A 16,133-nucleotide genomic window follows, 5' to 3' on the forward strand; every position below is an offset into this window, starting at 1 on the left:
CCACCCCGCCCCCCACTGCCGCCGCCGCCGCCACGCAGGAGTCCTCAGAGGTTTGGATCTTCAGCAGGGCCCCCCCCCCACTTTCCTCATTCTTGGGCAGCAGGCCCAGAGTGCTGCCCTCCCGGAGGCCAGCAAAAGGGCAGGGCCAGGGGGCCACAGCGGCTGGGCAGGGGGTGTTCTCCTCATGCCCCCTGGGGTGGCTCCTCTCCCACCTGCCCTTCCCGTCAGAAAGGCCAAGCGCATCCGTTCCTTGGGCCAGGTCCCAACGCGATCATGGAGTTCCTCTCTGCTTTGCTTGAATCCAAAGTTGCAACGTCAGGTCTAAACACATGTCGGGGGGGGGGGGGGGGGGGGGGGGGGGGGGGGGGGGGGGGGGGGGGGGGGGGAGAGAAGATGCCGTGAACATTTTGTAGCACTGAAAGCACGGTGCGCATGGAGCTCCGTGGAGGCTCAACAGTGCACGGCTACAAGCTGGTTCTGCCCACCCCATCCTTAGCCTAACATTCCCAAATAGATGCTCCCAAAGTAAATTTGGCAACTGTCAACCAAAAACACACACACACACACCCCAAGCAGCCTGTGGTCCAACTCCATTCAGGAACAAGCAGCACTGAAAACAGACACGGGCAAAAACGCAGGCAGGCAAGCACACCGGCAGCTCAGCCCTGCTGCAAGAACCCTTGTCCAGAAGGCCCAAGACCAAGAGCGCCCCTTCCCTCCCTGAAGCTGAGGGGGGCTGTCTGGCTGACACTCAACCCCTCCCCCCCCACAATGAGCTTTATTGCTGGGCAGGGATTTGAACCCAAAGCTTCTCTAGCCAATGTTTAAACTCTAGCGTTGAGGATCACATTGGACAGCTTAGGACCTGGGATCTAAGCCTTGCTTTTTTGTTGGTGCCAAGGTTGGGACGTCCCTGGAGGCTTGGGAGGGCAGCTGTGGGAGGCTGGGGTTTGTGGGGGGTCTGCGGGGATATGGCCCCACGGAGCCCACTCTCCAGACCAGCCATTTGCTCCAGGGAAACTGATCTTTGTGGTCTTGGCCCAACAGAGCGAGCCCTGGCTCCTCAGCCTGGCAGGGGCTTCCCGGGGTCTCTGGTAGAGGCCTCTCACATTCCTGACTTACTACTTCGTCTTTTACTGGAGATGATGGGGAGTGAAGCTGGGGCCTTTGGCATGCCAAGCAGGGGCCCTCCCGCCGAGCCAAAGTCCCAGCCCTTCAGTGGCAATTCTGGAGATCTCTGGGCTCCACCCTTCCCAGACTCTGCCCGCAAATCTCCAGGAATGTCCCACCCCAGAGTTGGCAGCGCTGGGGGCGTCGGCATGGTTCTCACTTGCTTCTGCTCTAAACCCACAGCAGATTCCAAGTCAGCGTGCAGGAATGCAAATCACATCTTTGAAAGTTCCTCTTCACAAACTGAGTCAGAGCGGTTTCAGCCGTTCAAACCCTACAGTCTTCCCTAGAAGCTTGCTGCCTGCCTAGCCTACCTCACAGGGTTGTTGTGAGGATAAAATGGAGGTAAAGAGAAGGATGTATGTTCATGGGGGGGGGGGGAAGTGGGTTTAATGGAAGTAAAAGTAATACTAATTCTTTGTCAGTGAAACATTAACTTAGTATGAAAGAGGTTCTGGTCTTCTGGTTTTCTTTTGCTGGGAATTCCTGCCAGGAGAAACATTAAAAAATTGATTCTCCATCTTTGCAGTCTGAAATGGTGCAGCCCGTCCAACCAGCTTGAGGTTACCACCTGGGGATCCCCTACTATGACGGCTCATCTCCAGGCCTCATAGGTGAGTTCCTCTGGAGAAAACAGCCACTTCACAGGACGGCTCGATGGCATCACACTCCTGCTGAGCCGCGAGCAGATGTTGGTGACTGGGGGCTCTTTCTAGTCCTCTGTGCCAAAAAACATCTAGCCCCTCAGGGAGAAATGTTTCACTACACCTAATGCTTAAGAGGATTTTCTTCTTTGTGGTGGGGAGAGATCTTTTCCTTCACCGTGGAGCCTTCAAAAATGCAACTCTCCATGCCATAAGTTCATTATTGGGATTTCAAACCAATTTTTATTACGCTCTTACAGCTAAAAAGTGTGAAATACTTCCATGAGAAAGCAACATTAAGATCCAAGAGCAGAAGAGGCCGGTTGATGCCAGCGGCTGGGTGGGCTCTGCCTTCTGGAACGAGGGCTGTCCAGAGAAGCCCCCCCGCCTCTGCCGAGGGGTGCCGGCCTGCAGGGGGCAGCAGAGGGCTGGAGATCTCCCAGAGTTATGATCTCCCAGAGACAGCATTTTGAGAGGAGACATATTAAGTACCTGATGTTTTGCCTGAAGTTTAGTTGAAATTGAAAATTTCCCAACCCACAGCTGGAAACAGGGCCCTCATCAGCTGGATGCGGGGGCTTACGGGGGGCGGGGGGTATAGCAAGGCCTAGGACTTCCACTCCCCCACCCCCACACCAGAAGCCCGGAGGGACTTGGCGACCCTAATGCCCAGATCACACTCATTCGGGGGGGGGGGGGGCACAGCAAGAAGCTGAACATGAAAGTGGTGGTGGGGAGGTCCAAATCTCAGCAAATGGTGGTATCTGATGTATCAGTCATCCCAGCTGTGATTACGGAGACTGCCTCTTTTGATCTCCCCGGGGCTGGCATTTCTTTCAGTTGTGCAAACAATAGCAGGAAGCCAGTCTGGGCTGGCCGAGTTTTCTTTTCCAGCTGCAAAACTAATAAAAATCCCACCCCCAGCAACTGCAGCTGGCGCTTTGCTCAGTCACATGTACAGACAGATATATTTGGCTACTTTTGTGCTCATGACGCAGAGGAGCTACGGTAGTGATCCAAGGGCTGCTCACCGGATCGGAAACTGATGGGCACCTGCAGCCCTTTCCTGCAAGCTACCTGGCGCAGTGCTCAGCTGCAGAAACAGAGGGAGGGGCTCACAGTAGTAGAAACCCCAAACAAAATAAGCTATCTTCCCCCAGTCCATCCCCAGCATGGGCGGAGGGAGGGGGAATGGCACCTAAGGCAAGCGAGCGCCCCGCACCTCTGCCACGCCTCCGGAACTCTCCAAAACGCCCTGGAACGCCGCCCCCCCCCCCCCGGCGCATGCCCAGTGCGTCACACACACACACACCCTTGGTGTTAGGCCATTGATCCCCAGAGACAGAAATTGAAATCCTGCTCAGGTCACAATAGTGTTGGGAATTGCTCTGTACTAAAGCACCCCTTACCCCCCACCCCCCGCTGGCCCAGTCACCCACTCACCCAAACCAGGCTGACTTAGCATCAAGTATCTTATTTTTGCTATCCAGACTGTCTCACCAATCAAATAAGCTTGTCTAATCGGCCTGCAAGACAGGGCCTTTTCTGTGGCAGCCCCACAATTATGGAACTGCCTCCCCAAGGAAGGTGTGCCTTCTCCCACCCCCCCAATCTTTTGAAAGCAGCTGGAGATACTTTTATTTAGGGCTGCATTTGACTGATTTAGTTTTTATTTATTGGCAGTCCTAATTAGAGATCTATTTGCTATCACTCGGCAGAAGCTCAAAAGAGCACCCAGAATTTAGAGAACTTACCTGTAAAGCTGAGGGCAGGATCTTTTCAGGGCCGCTGAGGACAGGCCCAACCTGCTCTGGTTGCGCCCCCTGGTCTTTTGCACAAGATCTCTCATTCTGCCCCAGGCATGACTCTCCCCCTGCACAAAGACATGATGCCAGCGCAGCCACATGAGCAGGACACATGAAATCACCTCATGGGTCAGTATTGCCCACTCAGACCAGCAGAGATTTTTCACAGCATCCACTGCCTGGTCCGTTCTAACTGGCAACACCGGGAATTGGATCTGGGGTGCTAAACAGGTGCTCCGCCACAGAGCAATGTGGCTCCTCTCCTAAAGATAGGCTGACCAGACGTCCCACTTTTGGCGGGACAGTCCCGCCTTGAAACAACTGAAGAACACATGAATTGTATTCAAATGTCCCGGGTTTTTTCAAATGTCCCGGGTTTGTGAAGGCTGCCGCACTGCCTTCTGGGGTGCAAGGCAGTGCGGCAATCCCTCTGCTGCGATGACGCAGGAGCTGCCACCGCCTTCTGGCCAGCGCTGCCGTTTCCCACGCCCTGTGACAGGGGGCGGGAAATGGGAGCTTCCCAGAAGCGCTGTAAGGGCCTTCAGCGGCCACTGCACGCCTATGGTGCGCGCGCGTGCCTGTCCTGGTTCGCGAAGGTGACCATCTGGTCACCTTACCTAAAGAGGATATCCCAAGTGCAGGTCTCATCAGTAGGACATTTTGTGAGCCTACTGGAGAGCCCAGAAAGCTTTTGAATGCTTGTATCTAAACAAATGTTGCTAGTCTTTAAGGTGCTGCTGGACTTCCATTTTAGAATTATCCCTTCCACATGGCCCCCACCCCCGCTGATCTGGAAATCCCTATAAAATCCTTCATACCAGAAAAGAAGTCTGATTTTTTTCTTTTTCTTTTATTTATGGTATTAAAAGATTAAATATGTTAATATTATACAATATTATTCACAGATTTTATGCATTTCTGAGTTTCTAAACTTCTGTGTTGCTTGCCAGCCGCCGCGGGTCATCTGTGACTTTCGCAAAACTCCTCAAAATTTCCCACTTAATTTCTTATGCTGACCTGAAATATACATCAAAACCACGATGGGAAAAGTCACAATGCGGAAGGGATCATTGTGCTTTGCTATGACGCAACTATGCCTCTGCATCAAGGGGCTGCACAGAGCTAATAATGCTTGCTTAGAACTGTGGAGCGCCACTTGCCAAGTGGCATTCTCTGCTTCATGGGAAATCACACCAGCCCAGGGAGCAGCCTCCTGGTGGCCCACAGATCACTGCCCCTTGGAATATAATTCATGTGTTCTTCAGTTAGGTTTTGTGGGTCTTTGTTGGCCCTTGGAACAAAAAAGACACATTCACACTCCAAAAAGTTTACAATCAAGTTGTTTACAACCCTGATGGTGGGGGAGGGGGGCACAGGAGGAAGGTCAAGGGTCACTGTGGGCAAAGAGGAGCTTTTGGGTATGAATATATTTAACACACAGTTACTTACAGAGCCATTTCTGCTGATGTCCAGGCCCTAGGCAGAGCAGAAGGAGGGGGGAAATTTAATATTGGACAAAATATCTAGGATCAGTTCCAAAATGTAATTCCATATCATTTTAAGAATACTAAGGATTATCCTATCTCATCAGTTTGTTTGGGGCCAGAGGGCCGTCTGATTAACCACCAGCCGTGATATTTCCCCGGGGGGGCTGACGCTGACTTGCCTTCTTCTCAGAACACCAGACGTGCAGCCTGAGACCTGCTCCAGCCAGCATTTATTATGCTATGCAGGATGCATGCATTTTTTATTGTTTGCATTTGTTTATTTATAGCACACTTTTCTACCTAGTTGGGACTCAGAGCAATGTTTAGAACATTGTTCTCTCTGCCTCCATTTTCTAACAACAACAATCCTGTAAGGTAGACCAGGCTGAGAGTTTGCAAGGGGTCCAAGGTCACCCAGCAAGCATTCGTGCCGCTCTCCCCACCCTGCTCAACCTCCACCGGCGGTGGCCGTGCTGCCTTGTCTTCGGAGGGAGCAGGGCCACCACTGATGGAGTTTGAGCCAGGGGAGGGGGGGACGAGGGTCACCCGGTGGGCCTGCAGAAGGATTTGATCTGTGGGAAGCAATTTTGCACACACACACCCCACGTGACCAGATAGTTGGTGCCCAGCCCTGGGTACTTGGGTGACCCCACGTCCCTCAGGCAGATACGCCCCTGAGACCATCCTGTCTCGATTCTCAGGAAGGTCAGATCAGGGTAAATTGCTACTGGCAGACAGCGATACATTTATTCCTTTCTGAATGGCGCTATTTGTCTCTGCCGTCATCACGATGACAGTGAGGCTGATGTAAGCACAGTGGACCAGCAACTCAGCGGCTGCCCTTTGGGTCATCAGCCCTTTAGACTGTCAGGTAGTTTTATTTTGTTATCTATGTTATCAATGTTAAATTATCATTAAGTATCCTAATTTTTCCTCCAAAAATGTCTGGGCATTTCTTTTATTTCAGTGGAGCATAATGTTGCGATGGCTTATTTACTGATGCAGTAAAGACCAAGACTTTTAAAAATAACAAACTTTCTGTGTAGTTTCCCAGGACGGGATTCACTTTCATGGTAACTTATGCTCAGTGCGTGCGTATCACTCACTCTTTTCATGGGTTGCTCCTTTGGGAGGTTAGCTTGACAATCCGTTGCAGTGCCGTCTTCTCCATGGCCCTCTCCAATATGTCTCCTTTCACTGGGGGACTTTAAGCCCATCATCAGACGGCCGTGCCCCAGGTCTGCTTCTCTCCCTGCAACAACAAGCTGAGAGTTAACAATGGATTCTGCAGAACATAAATATAGCATCCTGAAGATGTTGTAAAAAGCATTTGGGGGGAGAATTCTCTTCCCCAAAACTACTTCAGCCCATTTCATTTCTCTCAACACGGGTTTTTAAAAAATCACTAAACTAGCAATATCCCCCCCACCCACCCCCCCACCCAGGTCGAAGACGTTTTCTGCCTGCTAAGCAAACACAACCAGGCAGGAAACACTTTATTTTGTCTGCCCAAACCTTTTACTTTCATTTCCACCGCTCAAACCCATCGTTGGGTGTGCTGCAGCAGATTCTCCATGGAGATTTCCCACGAAGGTCTCCTCTGCTTGCAGCTCATCTGCCCGTGATTTTTTTTTAAAAAATTAGATGAATAAAGTTTGTCTTGCCTAGTAATCCTGTGCATGTGTTTTTTTTTCCTTTTTTTGTTTTGAGGGGAACATCTGCAAAGCTACGGCAACACAAATATGCGCATATTGCAGCTTCTCTCATTTTTATTTTTAATAATATTTTTTAATTATTTTTCAAGATATGTCAGACAGATCAGTCAACAAAGAAGTGCTAGAAAAACTAGAAGATAGTTACGTTTAAAGCATAAAATATATCTACCCATAGTTATATTAAATAATGGATCCGTTACATAATAGATCCCAATATAGAATTTTCAGATTACTGGATAAGGTCTTAAAATCTTCGTCATTTGCCAATTACCTCCAAAGCTTTTTTTACCAGTCCAGTTATTATATTTTAGTCATTATCGATTTTCAGTCCTCAAATTATTTCGTGTTTACATGATCAATTCAGATTCATGTAAAAAGATTTCTCATCAAATTCATGTTTTGAATGTCAATTTACAAGAGTGGTTAATTTGGCCGTGATAGCAAACTCTCTAATTTTATCTTCCCAACATTCTACTGTAAGACCTTTATCAGATTTCCAACCAGTTGCAATTGTTGCCGTTGCAGCAGTTAGTAGATGCCAACACAATTCACTCAGGCTCATTCCGCACATGCAGAATAATGCACTTTCAAACTGCTTTCAGTGCTCTTTGAAGCTGTGCGGAATGGCAAAATCCACTTGCAAACAGTTGTGAAAGTGGTTTGAAAACACATATACAATTCAGCATTCAAATCAATAGAGCAGAGACTATGGGATATTACTTCAGCTGATCTTTGGCCCCACCCCCACACTGTTTGCTCTCCAGCCTTTTTTCATATAAGCTACATGACTCCTTATTTGAAGACCCTGGCTGTTTTTCATTATTGTAGAGTGTTTACAAAAGCAAGGTTAAGTGCATTCCCATCAGAAGACCTTCGTGGTAGGTCCACAGGCGTTCCGTGCTCTCTCAGACTGGGTCCCTGTTTCCCAGGACATTCTTTTATCTTGCAAGTTTTACCGCTGGGAGCACCAACCAAGGATTCTCCCCCTGTTGACAAATCTGAGAGGAAGTTCAGTACAGTTTTGCATTTACTAACTGTTAGAAGACCAGAACTTCAGGATCGCACTGCAAAGATTTTGGCAGAGGTATTCAGAATTAAAAATTAGAGAACCCCAGAAGCTTACTTCTTGTGTTAATACTTTATTCATTTTACTAATTTACAAAACTTATTTATTATTAAGTTAATTGATTTTGTACTGTATTGTGATTTGTACTATCATTATCCATTGACTGAGAAAATACATGATGACAACCAGATAATCACGCTTGGTGTGCCTGTGGATTCCCAGACCCCTCGCAATTCTTCCATGGTTGCACCCAGAATTACAACAGATTTCCTGACTGCAGAGATCAGGTCTCCTGAAGAAAGAGGGCCGAGTTGCAGCGTGGAAACGAGGGTGTTCTATTCCATGGAGCTCCTTCCCCTGCCCAAACCCTGCCCCCCCCCCTTCAGCTTTACCCTCAAATCATCATGAATTTCCCACTCCAAAGTTGGCAACCTAGTTGGAAACCACAACCCTATATCATGTGATCCGAAGGAAGTGTTCCGTCTCGGAACCTTGAACTAATAAGCAGACTCAGAAGTATCAATCAGCAGCATTTATTGGTGAGGCATCAATGCACCAAACATGGCAAAGCCGGTTCTAAGGAAAACTGGCACCTGCAGATCCCCTCACAGAGCCCCCCTCCCAACGTCAGCCACAGATAGCAAAGGAAGGAGCCATCCGGTCTCCTGCCCACCACACTGGGTAATGCCTGGTTTACTACAAAGCACGCAGAGCCACAAAGACTAGGTCAAGGAAAGAATGCACAGATGACGCTGGCAACATAGAGCAGGCTGGTTACAAATATCAAAGAGCCATTGATTGGTTATATCTGGAGATTACATAGCTTCAAGAATGCATTTCATTTACTCAAATGTGCCTCCCCCTGACAGGAAAACAGAGGGATGAGCGGCCAGTAGTTGGGAGCCTGGCCCTGGCCCTGGCATCAGCGTGGTGGGCAGTATCATAGGGGGAGGGGGAGGTTAGGAAAGAGGGAATGTCATGGCAACAGCATCCCACACAAACACCAGTTTTTGGAAATAAAATAAAACAAAACTCCTATTTACTTCAAGATTCTAAATATGTTTGCTCAGAGGACAATTTTGTTCAATTCAGTGGGATCCATTCTCTTGACAGTGTGTTCCTGATTGCCACCTTGATCCAGCAAAGATTTATCCAGCTATCCTGAACATGCTCAGACAGGTGTCATTTGAGTAAGGTGATTAAAAGCTTATTTCACAGTGAATATAAATTTTAAATCAAGGCCGCTCGTCCAAAAGAAAGGAATGCACCTTTACAGCTGCCTGATTTTGCTCTGCTTCCTCCAGTTTCTGGAATGCTCGAGAGGTCGGATGTGTTTCCATTCTGCACCAAGAGGCTGTGTGGTCTGCTTTTCCCAGCAAATAAATTCTTCACCTCCTGGTACGAGCCAAGCAAGATGCTGGCAGTGCTGCAGGAACAGTGCTGCAGAAAATACTCCTACGTCAGAAGAAAGAGGACAGATACAGGCATTTGTCCGGAGAAGAAACTGGCGCCGCAAGTTATCACAGACAAATTGCCAGCATTCCAGGGGAAAGATGGCCAGCCTCACCCCAAGAGCTCTCAGGCCAAAATGAATGTGTTTAACATGATCAAGAAATCCCAGGGACAGGAACTCCACCCCCAAACATGGGGCTTTTCAGTGTTGCCAACCTCCTGGGGGGGCCTGCAAGTTTCCAGGAACTGCAGCTGATCTCCAGATGACAGAGATCAGTGCCCTTGGAGACAACAACAGTTTTGGAGAGCGGACTCTATGGCACGGCAGCCCCTCCCCAAACCCCTGCTCTCTCCAGGTTTCACACCCCAAATCCCCAGGAATTTCCCAAGCTAGAGCTGGCAGCCCAGGGCCTTTCTCATCTGCTCCCTGTATGTTTGCAATAGTTCTGCTACAACTAGCACATTTTTCAAACTTCTGAATAATGTAATCTTAAGGAAATGCCACGATTATCAAGAATCTAAATTCTGCTCCAGATGTCACTTTCCATTAACATTTTTGCATTAATCTCTACAGCCAATAAAACACCTTTTCATCCATTGCTCGACCATTTGACAATTTGCACAAACAGGTGAATATTTATTTGTATATCATCCCAGCTGATAAACTGAAATGCAAGAATGTTTGTTTCCATGTAACCAAGGAATTAATCAGATTATAGAATTACTCCTGAAAGGAACCCGATACATGTTTTCGTGTGGGCAGCTATTCCATCCCTATCTTGGGTGGAATAAACACAAAAAGAACGCAAGAAAGACTTTTCCCACAATGGTCCACTCTGCACAGCCTAAACAAGATGTCCTGGGGATGCTAAAGAAGGTGTCATGGGAAGGACCTTCCGCACAGCTTTCTTCCCAAGACATCCTCAGCTCAAGGCGTCTTTTCTGGAGAACGCTTCAAAATGCACCTTTCCCCCCTAAGCTACCTGCTAGACATCTCCTGCCTGGCTATGCGGAATGCAGAGCTCAGGAGGCGTATCATGGTTCCTGCCTGACCATTTTGCTCTCTTTTCCCTCAGCTTGCGCCCAACATTTTATGTGCAGGCGAAGGGATTTTCCCTGCCACCTTTTGCTGAAGGTAGCCCCAGGACATTTGCTCTGCACATTCCTATCCTGGGTACCTGTTCAGCCCCAAAAGTACATAATTGTAATCAGCTGGTTTTCCTTTTTAAAAATTTTTCGATAGCTACACAAACACAAATACAAGAATCTCAGCCGCTCTCTCTCCCACTGAGAAGCACTGGGTTGACCTGCCCTCTGCAGACCAGCTTAGTTTTTCTGTGCAGTAAGAAATAACTAGGGTATGTCTACAGGTCAGGCCTGGAGGTTGGGAAGCAGACAGGGTCTCAAGGCGTGGCTGGCAATCAGGAGGTATTTCCCACCCACGCCAGGAGGCTGGCAACAGCCCTGACTAGCAGATGTTGCGGTAAAAACAAGAAAGAAAGTCTTGTGCACCTGCAAGGTGAACAATGTTATTGTGGCAGAAACTGACATGTGAAGAAAAATAATTGTGAATAGTAGTTCCAAAGGGATGTTAGATGTAGGTGGAATCCCTTTTTGTCTCAAGGGACTACACCTTCCACGGAACGGTTTCAGATATGTCAATAACAATGTAATTAAACAATGCAAAGAACATTCCAAAATCCAAGAAAATGTCAAAATGGTTCATTGACAACTAGCATGACTTCTAGTCCTCTAGAAGGAGAGAGTCCTTCTCACAGTCCAGCCTGCATCTAGACTAGGGGTTCCCCTGAGGGAAAGGCACACATCAAGGGGAGTGAGGATTTCTGGGACAGTAAGGGGTGACAGAAAATTGTGGGGCAGTAGGAGGGCGGCACAGGAATTGCTGGGCCAGCTGGCAAGGAAAGGATCTTGTCTTTCCATCCTGGTGACTGATGAGTTTTAAAGGAAAAGCAGCCGCACTCTCCTTGCTGTGTAGCCCAGGTGCAGCAAAGGCAAAGAAGCTGTTGCTCCTGCTTCGCAAGGCAAGATTTTTTAAAGGGAAAACGGCAGCACTCTTCTTACTGTGTGGCCAGGGAGGGGGGGGGGGCAGAGGCTTAGAGGCAACAAAGAGCCAGCAAAGGCCTCTTTATTACTCACTTTCTGTGCCCCATTTACATGGCTCTCTCAAAAAGACCCTACATTGAAGGGCAAAGTCAGGATGTACTTTACTGCCTTCCCAACATCCTATTGAGTGAAGCCTGGCTTCAGTGCAGTCACCCGGCTTCTTTCGAAGCAGAGAAACAGGCTGAAAATGGCAGAACGTGGGGAGCGAAGACTTCTTCTCAGTGTCTTGCAGTCTGGCATTGAGAAGCTGACATCCCTGCACCACGCACATCCACCCCATTAAAACAGTGAAGACATAACGGATGAGATGCAAACACACCCTTTCATATTGCTAAAACAGCTCAATTAATTGGTTTACTTTTACTTGGTCATGTTTTATTTGTGAAATACTTGTGTGCGTTTAGAATTTGTTTTGAATTTGCAGTACACCTAATACCAAGGAAGAGGTGTGTGTTCATATGTGTGTTTGGGGGGGGGGGGCATTAGGGACGTGACCTGGGAGTCAAGGGGGTGGCAGCCTGAAAAGGTTTGGGAGCGGCTGCTGAGGGCCTCGGCTGTGATCCAAGACGGCCATTTCTGCTCTTTCTGGCTCAGTGGAACAGCTCTTACAGAACAAAGCCAGTTAACTATTCTCAGTTGTGAGTCACTTCGCCTCATGGCAAGAGACATTGAGAGGTAGTTTGCCACAGCCTGCTTCTGCACAGAGACCCTGAACTTCCTAGGTGGTCTCCCACCAAATACTAAGCAGGGTCAACCCTGCTTAGCTTCTAAGACCAAATGAGACCAGGCTAACCTGGACCATCTAGGTCATCTAGGCGCTAAAAGGAACCCTTCTCAGTGGGTCAGTCTAAATATTCTCAGGGGTATCCTCTGAGAGGTGGCAGCCATTACCAGGTTCTTTCCAGCCTAAGGGCATTTCTCAGAAAGGAAAGGCAAATCTCCCACATTTCCCCTTCCCCTCTTGTTTCTATCACAAACTCCTACAGGAAATGGCCATCATAACAGCTGCAAAGCAAATGTACACACAGTGTGGGGGTGGGGGTGGGGGTGGGGGGGAGGCAGACACTCAGAGAGATGCATAGGCAGGGCGGAGAGAATTAGACAGTAAGGTGGGGAGTTATCCTTTGGTACCTCTTTAAGCTGGTTCATCTTCTGCTCCTTCTGCAAACTGCAGACTTGCTTCTGTAAGCGCATGTTGTGTTCTTGGAGCTGCCCAATTTTTTCAATAAGCTGGCAAATGTGATCCAGATAGCCCAGGCCTGAGCCCAGGGCCGTGGCATTCCCTTGATTCACCTGCAGGGAAAAAGCCATTCCACAGGCATTAGAGGGCAGGGTTACCAACAGGAGGAGGGGGATTGATTGATTGATTGATTGATTGATTGATTGATTGATTGATTGATTGATTGATTGATTGATACCTCGCCCTTCCCCAAGGGGCTCAGGGCAGCCACAACATTTTAAAACAATCACAATAAAATTATATAAATACATTAAAACAGTTAAATAATCATTGTTAAAATAACCTAACTCAGATAGCGACTGACAAAATCTAAAGGCCCCACCCCGACCCTGGGCGGCCAAAAGAAGATGTTAACTCGGCTGGCCATCAGGAAAAGCCTGTTGGAATAGCTCCGTCTTACAGGCCCTGCAGGAAACTACTCAAATCCTGCAGGGCCCTGATCTCAATCAGGAGGTAGGGGCCAGAGGTAGGGGCCAGGACCGAAAAGGCCCTGGCCCTTGTCGAGGCCAGCAAGATATTTTTTGGGCCAGGGATTTCCAGAATTCCCTCCTGAAGAACAGAGGGGCCTACTTGGGTTCTGATTTTCCTGTTTTGGGTTAACACTGAGAAGAGATCAGAGCAGCTTCATGTGGCCCAGTTAAAGCCACCACTGGAGAAGTGCTCCATTTCAATAGATCAGTGGTGGCGAACCTTTGGCACTCCAGATGTTATGGACTACAATTCCCATCAGCCCCTGCCAGCATGGCCAATTGGCAGGGGCTGGTGGGAATTGTAGTCCATAACATCTGGAGTGCCAAAAGTTCGTCACCACGGCAATAGATAGTCCCAACTATCTACTGGAAAAATTGCCTAAAGAAGTGGAACATTTTAAATAAAGTGCACATAGAGTCTGAATTTAAGTCTGACTTGAATGGCCCAGGCCCTTCCTAAACAAAGTCGGCCCTGATTGGTACCTGGATGGGAGACTAACAGGAAAGTCCCAGGGCTGCTTTGCTGAGTCAGGCAAATCACCTCCGAACCTCTCTTGCTTTGGACACCTCATGAGGAGGAGACTTATTAAGTAGCCTGCAACTTGACAGCATTTTATATCTATATCTATTAATCTTTTGTCATTATAAAATATACACAGAAACAGTAAAGAAAAAAAAGACATCAAATCAATTAAAGAACACATATTAAAGAAATCAATTAAAGAAACCAATTGAAAAACACCCAGCCTTGTGATCAGACAGACAGACAGACAGACAGACAGACAGACAGATAGATAATGTAATTTAATTGGATTTGTCTTACACTGCTTTAGGAATTTACGGGTTTTTAATGTTATTTATGTCTATTGTTGTTTTATTGCCAAGATGGCCTTGTACACTGCTCAGAGCCCTTTGGGGGTTGAGCGGTCTATCAATTCTAAAAAATAAATAAATAAATAAATAAATACACACACACACACACACACACACACATACATACATACATCTTAATTTTCAACAAGAGATAATCGTGATATAAATTTAAGGGGGAGAATTCTTTCTATCTTACTTATTTCACCTAATGTTCTTTTACACTAATAACATCGTTGTGTATATTTTGAATCAAAACTGACAACTACAGTCTTGGCTACTATCATATTCAATCAACTTTACTTATTCTGTTTTTAATCCCAATTAACACATTTTAAAATAATTTATTCGGCTACAGACAGAAAATACAATTCCCACTTTTTCTCAAACTCATGTTTAGACTGTCTATTTGCAAGATGTGATAATTTAGCCTTTGTGGCATCCTCTCTTACTTTTTCCTCCCAAGTTTCTATATTCAAACATCTTTCAGCTTTCCAGCAAGATGCCTGTGTTACTCTGGCTGTTGTTACTTACAAAAATAATTATTTTCTTTGGGAAATTCTCCAGAAGGATGTCTTCTATCTTTGCATTAATTGGAAAGTTAATCATCAGGGGTTGTTGTTGTTGTTGTTGTTTGCATTTTTACATGTACATCAATCCAATTTAAAAAAACTTTTTACAGGTCCACCACATATGATGAAACATTGCAACTTCTTGGCCTTTCCAACAAACACCTTTTCAGTTTTTACTTATCATCAATAAAACATGGTATGCCACCAGTTCTCTCTCAACATCTGGCAGGCTGCAAATGTAATATTTTTTGGACCATAACTCCCATTGCTGGGATGATATTTGCATAACTTGATAGCATTTTCCACATCCATGTCTGAATTCAGTATATAATTGAGCCAATTTGTATACTTGCTAACTAGGGAAGAGAAGTCTACCAGACAAGGACAACACATCTCCAGGAATGACAACAGATCTCCAGATGACCAGGATCAACCCCCCTGAAGGGAATGGATGCTTTGGAACTGGGGGAAGACTGGTTCTCTCTTAGAAGGCACTGCAGTGTGAATGTAAAATGTTCAAAACAAAAGAGACCAGCTCTAGAGATCCTCTTGCCCCAGGACAAAAGGAGGAAGCTCAGTCCTCCCTCCTTTCCCACCAGAGTTTGCATTTTTGAGGAAATGCCAGCCAGCGGGCTCTTTCCTGCCTTTCTGTTGGGGGTGGGGAAAGCACTTCATGGATTCAAAAGCTAAACAACACATGAAGATTTAAAGCAAAGCAGAAAGACACACAAAGTTAAGGTGGCATTTGTAAAATCTTTTGTACAATTGAGATGCTTTTCTAATATAAATCTGGATCTCATAATTCATGCTAAACCAACAGGCAGCTGAGAGAGACAGTGGGGGGTTTAAAGGAATTTCTCACTCAAGTACAAATTATACCTCTTTATGCTATCTGTTTTTCAGGAGAGGTTCCAGAAAAGACAGAATCAGAACAAATTATCTGTTCTGTCACCAAATTAATTTAGTGATACTGTTACAACAATCAGGGCTAGCTCCACACATTTTGCCATCTGTATTTATTTATTCATTTCCTTCCTTGACTCCCTGCCTTTCTCCCCAATGAGCACCCAAAGGAGCTCACATCATTCTCCTCTCCTCTGTTTTATTGTCACAACAGCCCTGTGAGGTAAGTTAGTCTGAGACATCAGGGTCACCCAATGAGACTCCAAGGCAGAGTGAGGGATCTTAACCTGGGTCCAACACTCCAACCACTGCACCACACCGGCTCTCAAGTGACTGTCTTGGAGCACAGCTGAGACAGCAAAGGGAGCTGCGTGCTTCCTCTAGTCGGCCATCCAGGGACTGGACCTCTGAGACAGTAGCAAGTGTGTGCGTGGCATAGGTCTGGTGCCAGTCTGCTGGTGCCAGCTGCAAGTCAAAGCTCTGGCACCCCCCTGCAGCCCATTTGGGGTCTGGGCAGTACAGGCGCAGGTGCAGAGGGAGGCTCCCTGCTCCCATGCCATGTGGTTGCCCCCGGCCAGCAACAGGCCACAATGCTCACGTTCAACATGGCAAATG

General features: G+C 47.2%; 1 protein-coding gene across 1 annotated transcript; it reads right to left on the reverse strand.

The window, feature by feature from the left end:
* Positions 1-43: 43 nt before the first annotated feature.
* LOC125437857 lies at positions 44-16,073 on the reverse strand. Its single transcript, XM_048505879.1, has 7 exons — positions 15,825-16,073; positions 12,595-12,756; positions 9,156-9,342; positions 6,213-6,358; positions 5,069-5,095; positions 3,569-3,687; positions 44-321 (listed from the first exon to the last, which is right to left on the reverse strand). Exons 1-7 carry the CDS (start codon positions 16,071-16,073, stop codon positions 225-227), a joined length of 987 nt encoding a protein of 328 aa, XP_048361836.1. The 3' UTR covers positions 44-224.
* Positions 16,074-16,133: the final 60 nt, after the last annotated feature.

The sequence above is a fragment of the Sphaerodactylus townsendi genome, linkage group LG08 (genome assembly GCF_021028975.2).
Source record: "Sphaerodactylus townsendi isolate TG3544 linkage group LG08, MPM_Stown_v2.3, whole genome shotgun sequence".
In the NCBI taxonomy this organism is placed as follows: domain Eukaryota; kingdom Metazoa; phylum Chordata; class Lepidosauria; order Squamata; family Sphaerodactylidae; genus Sphaerodactylus; species Sphaerodactylus townsendi.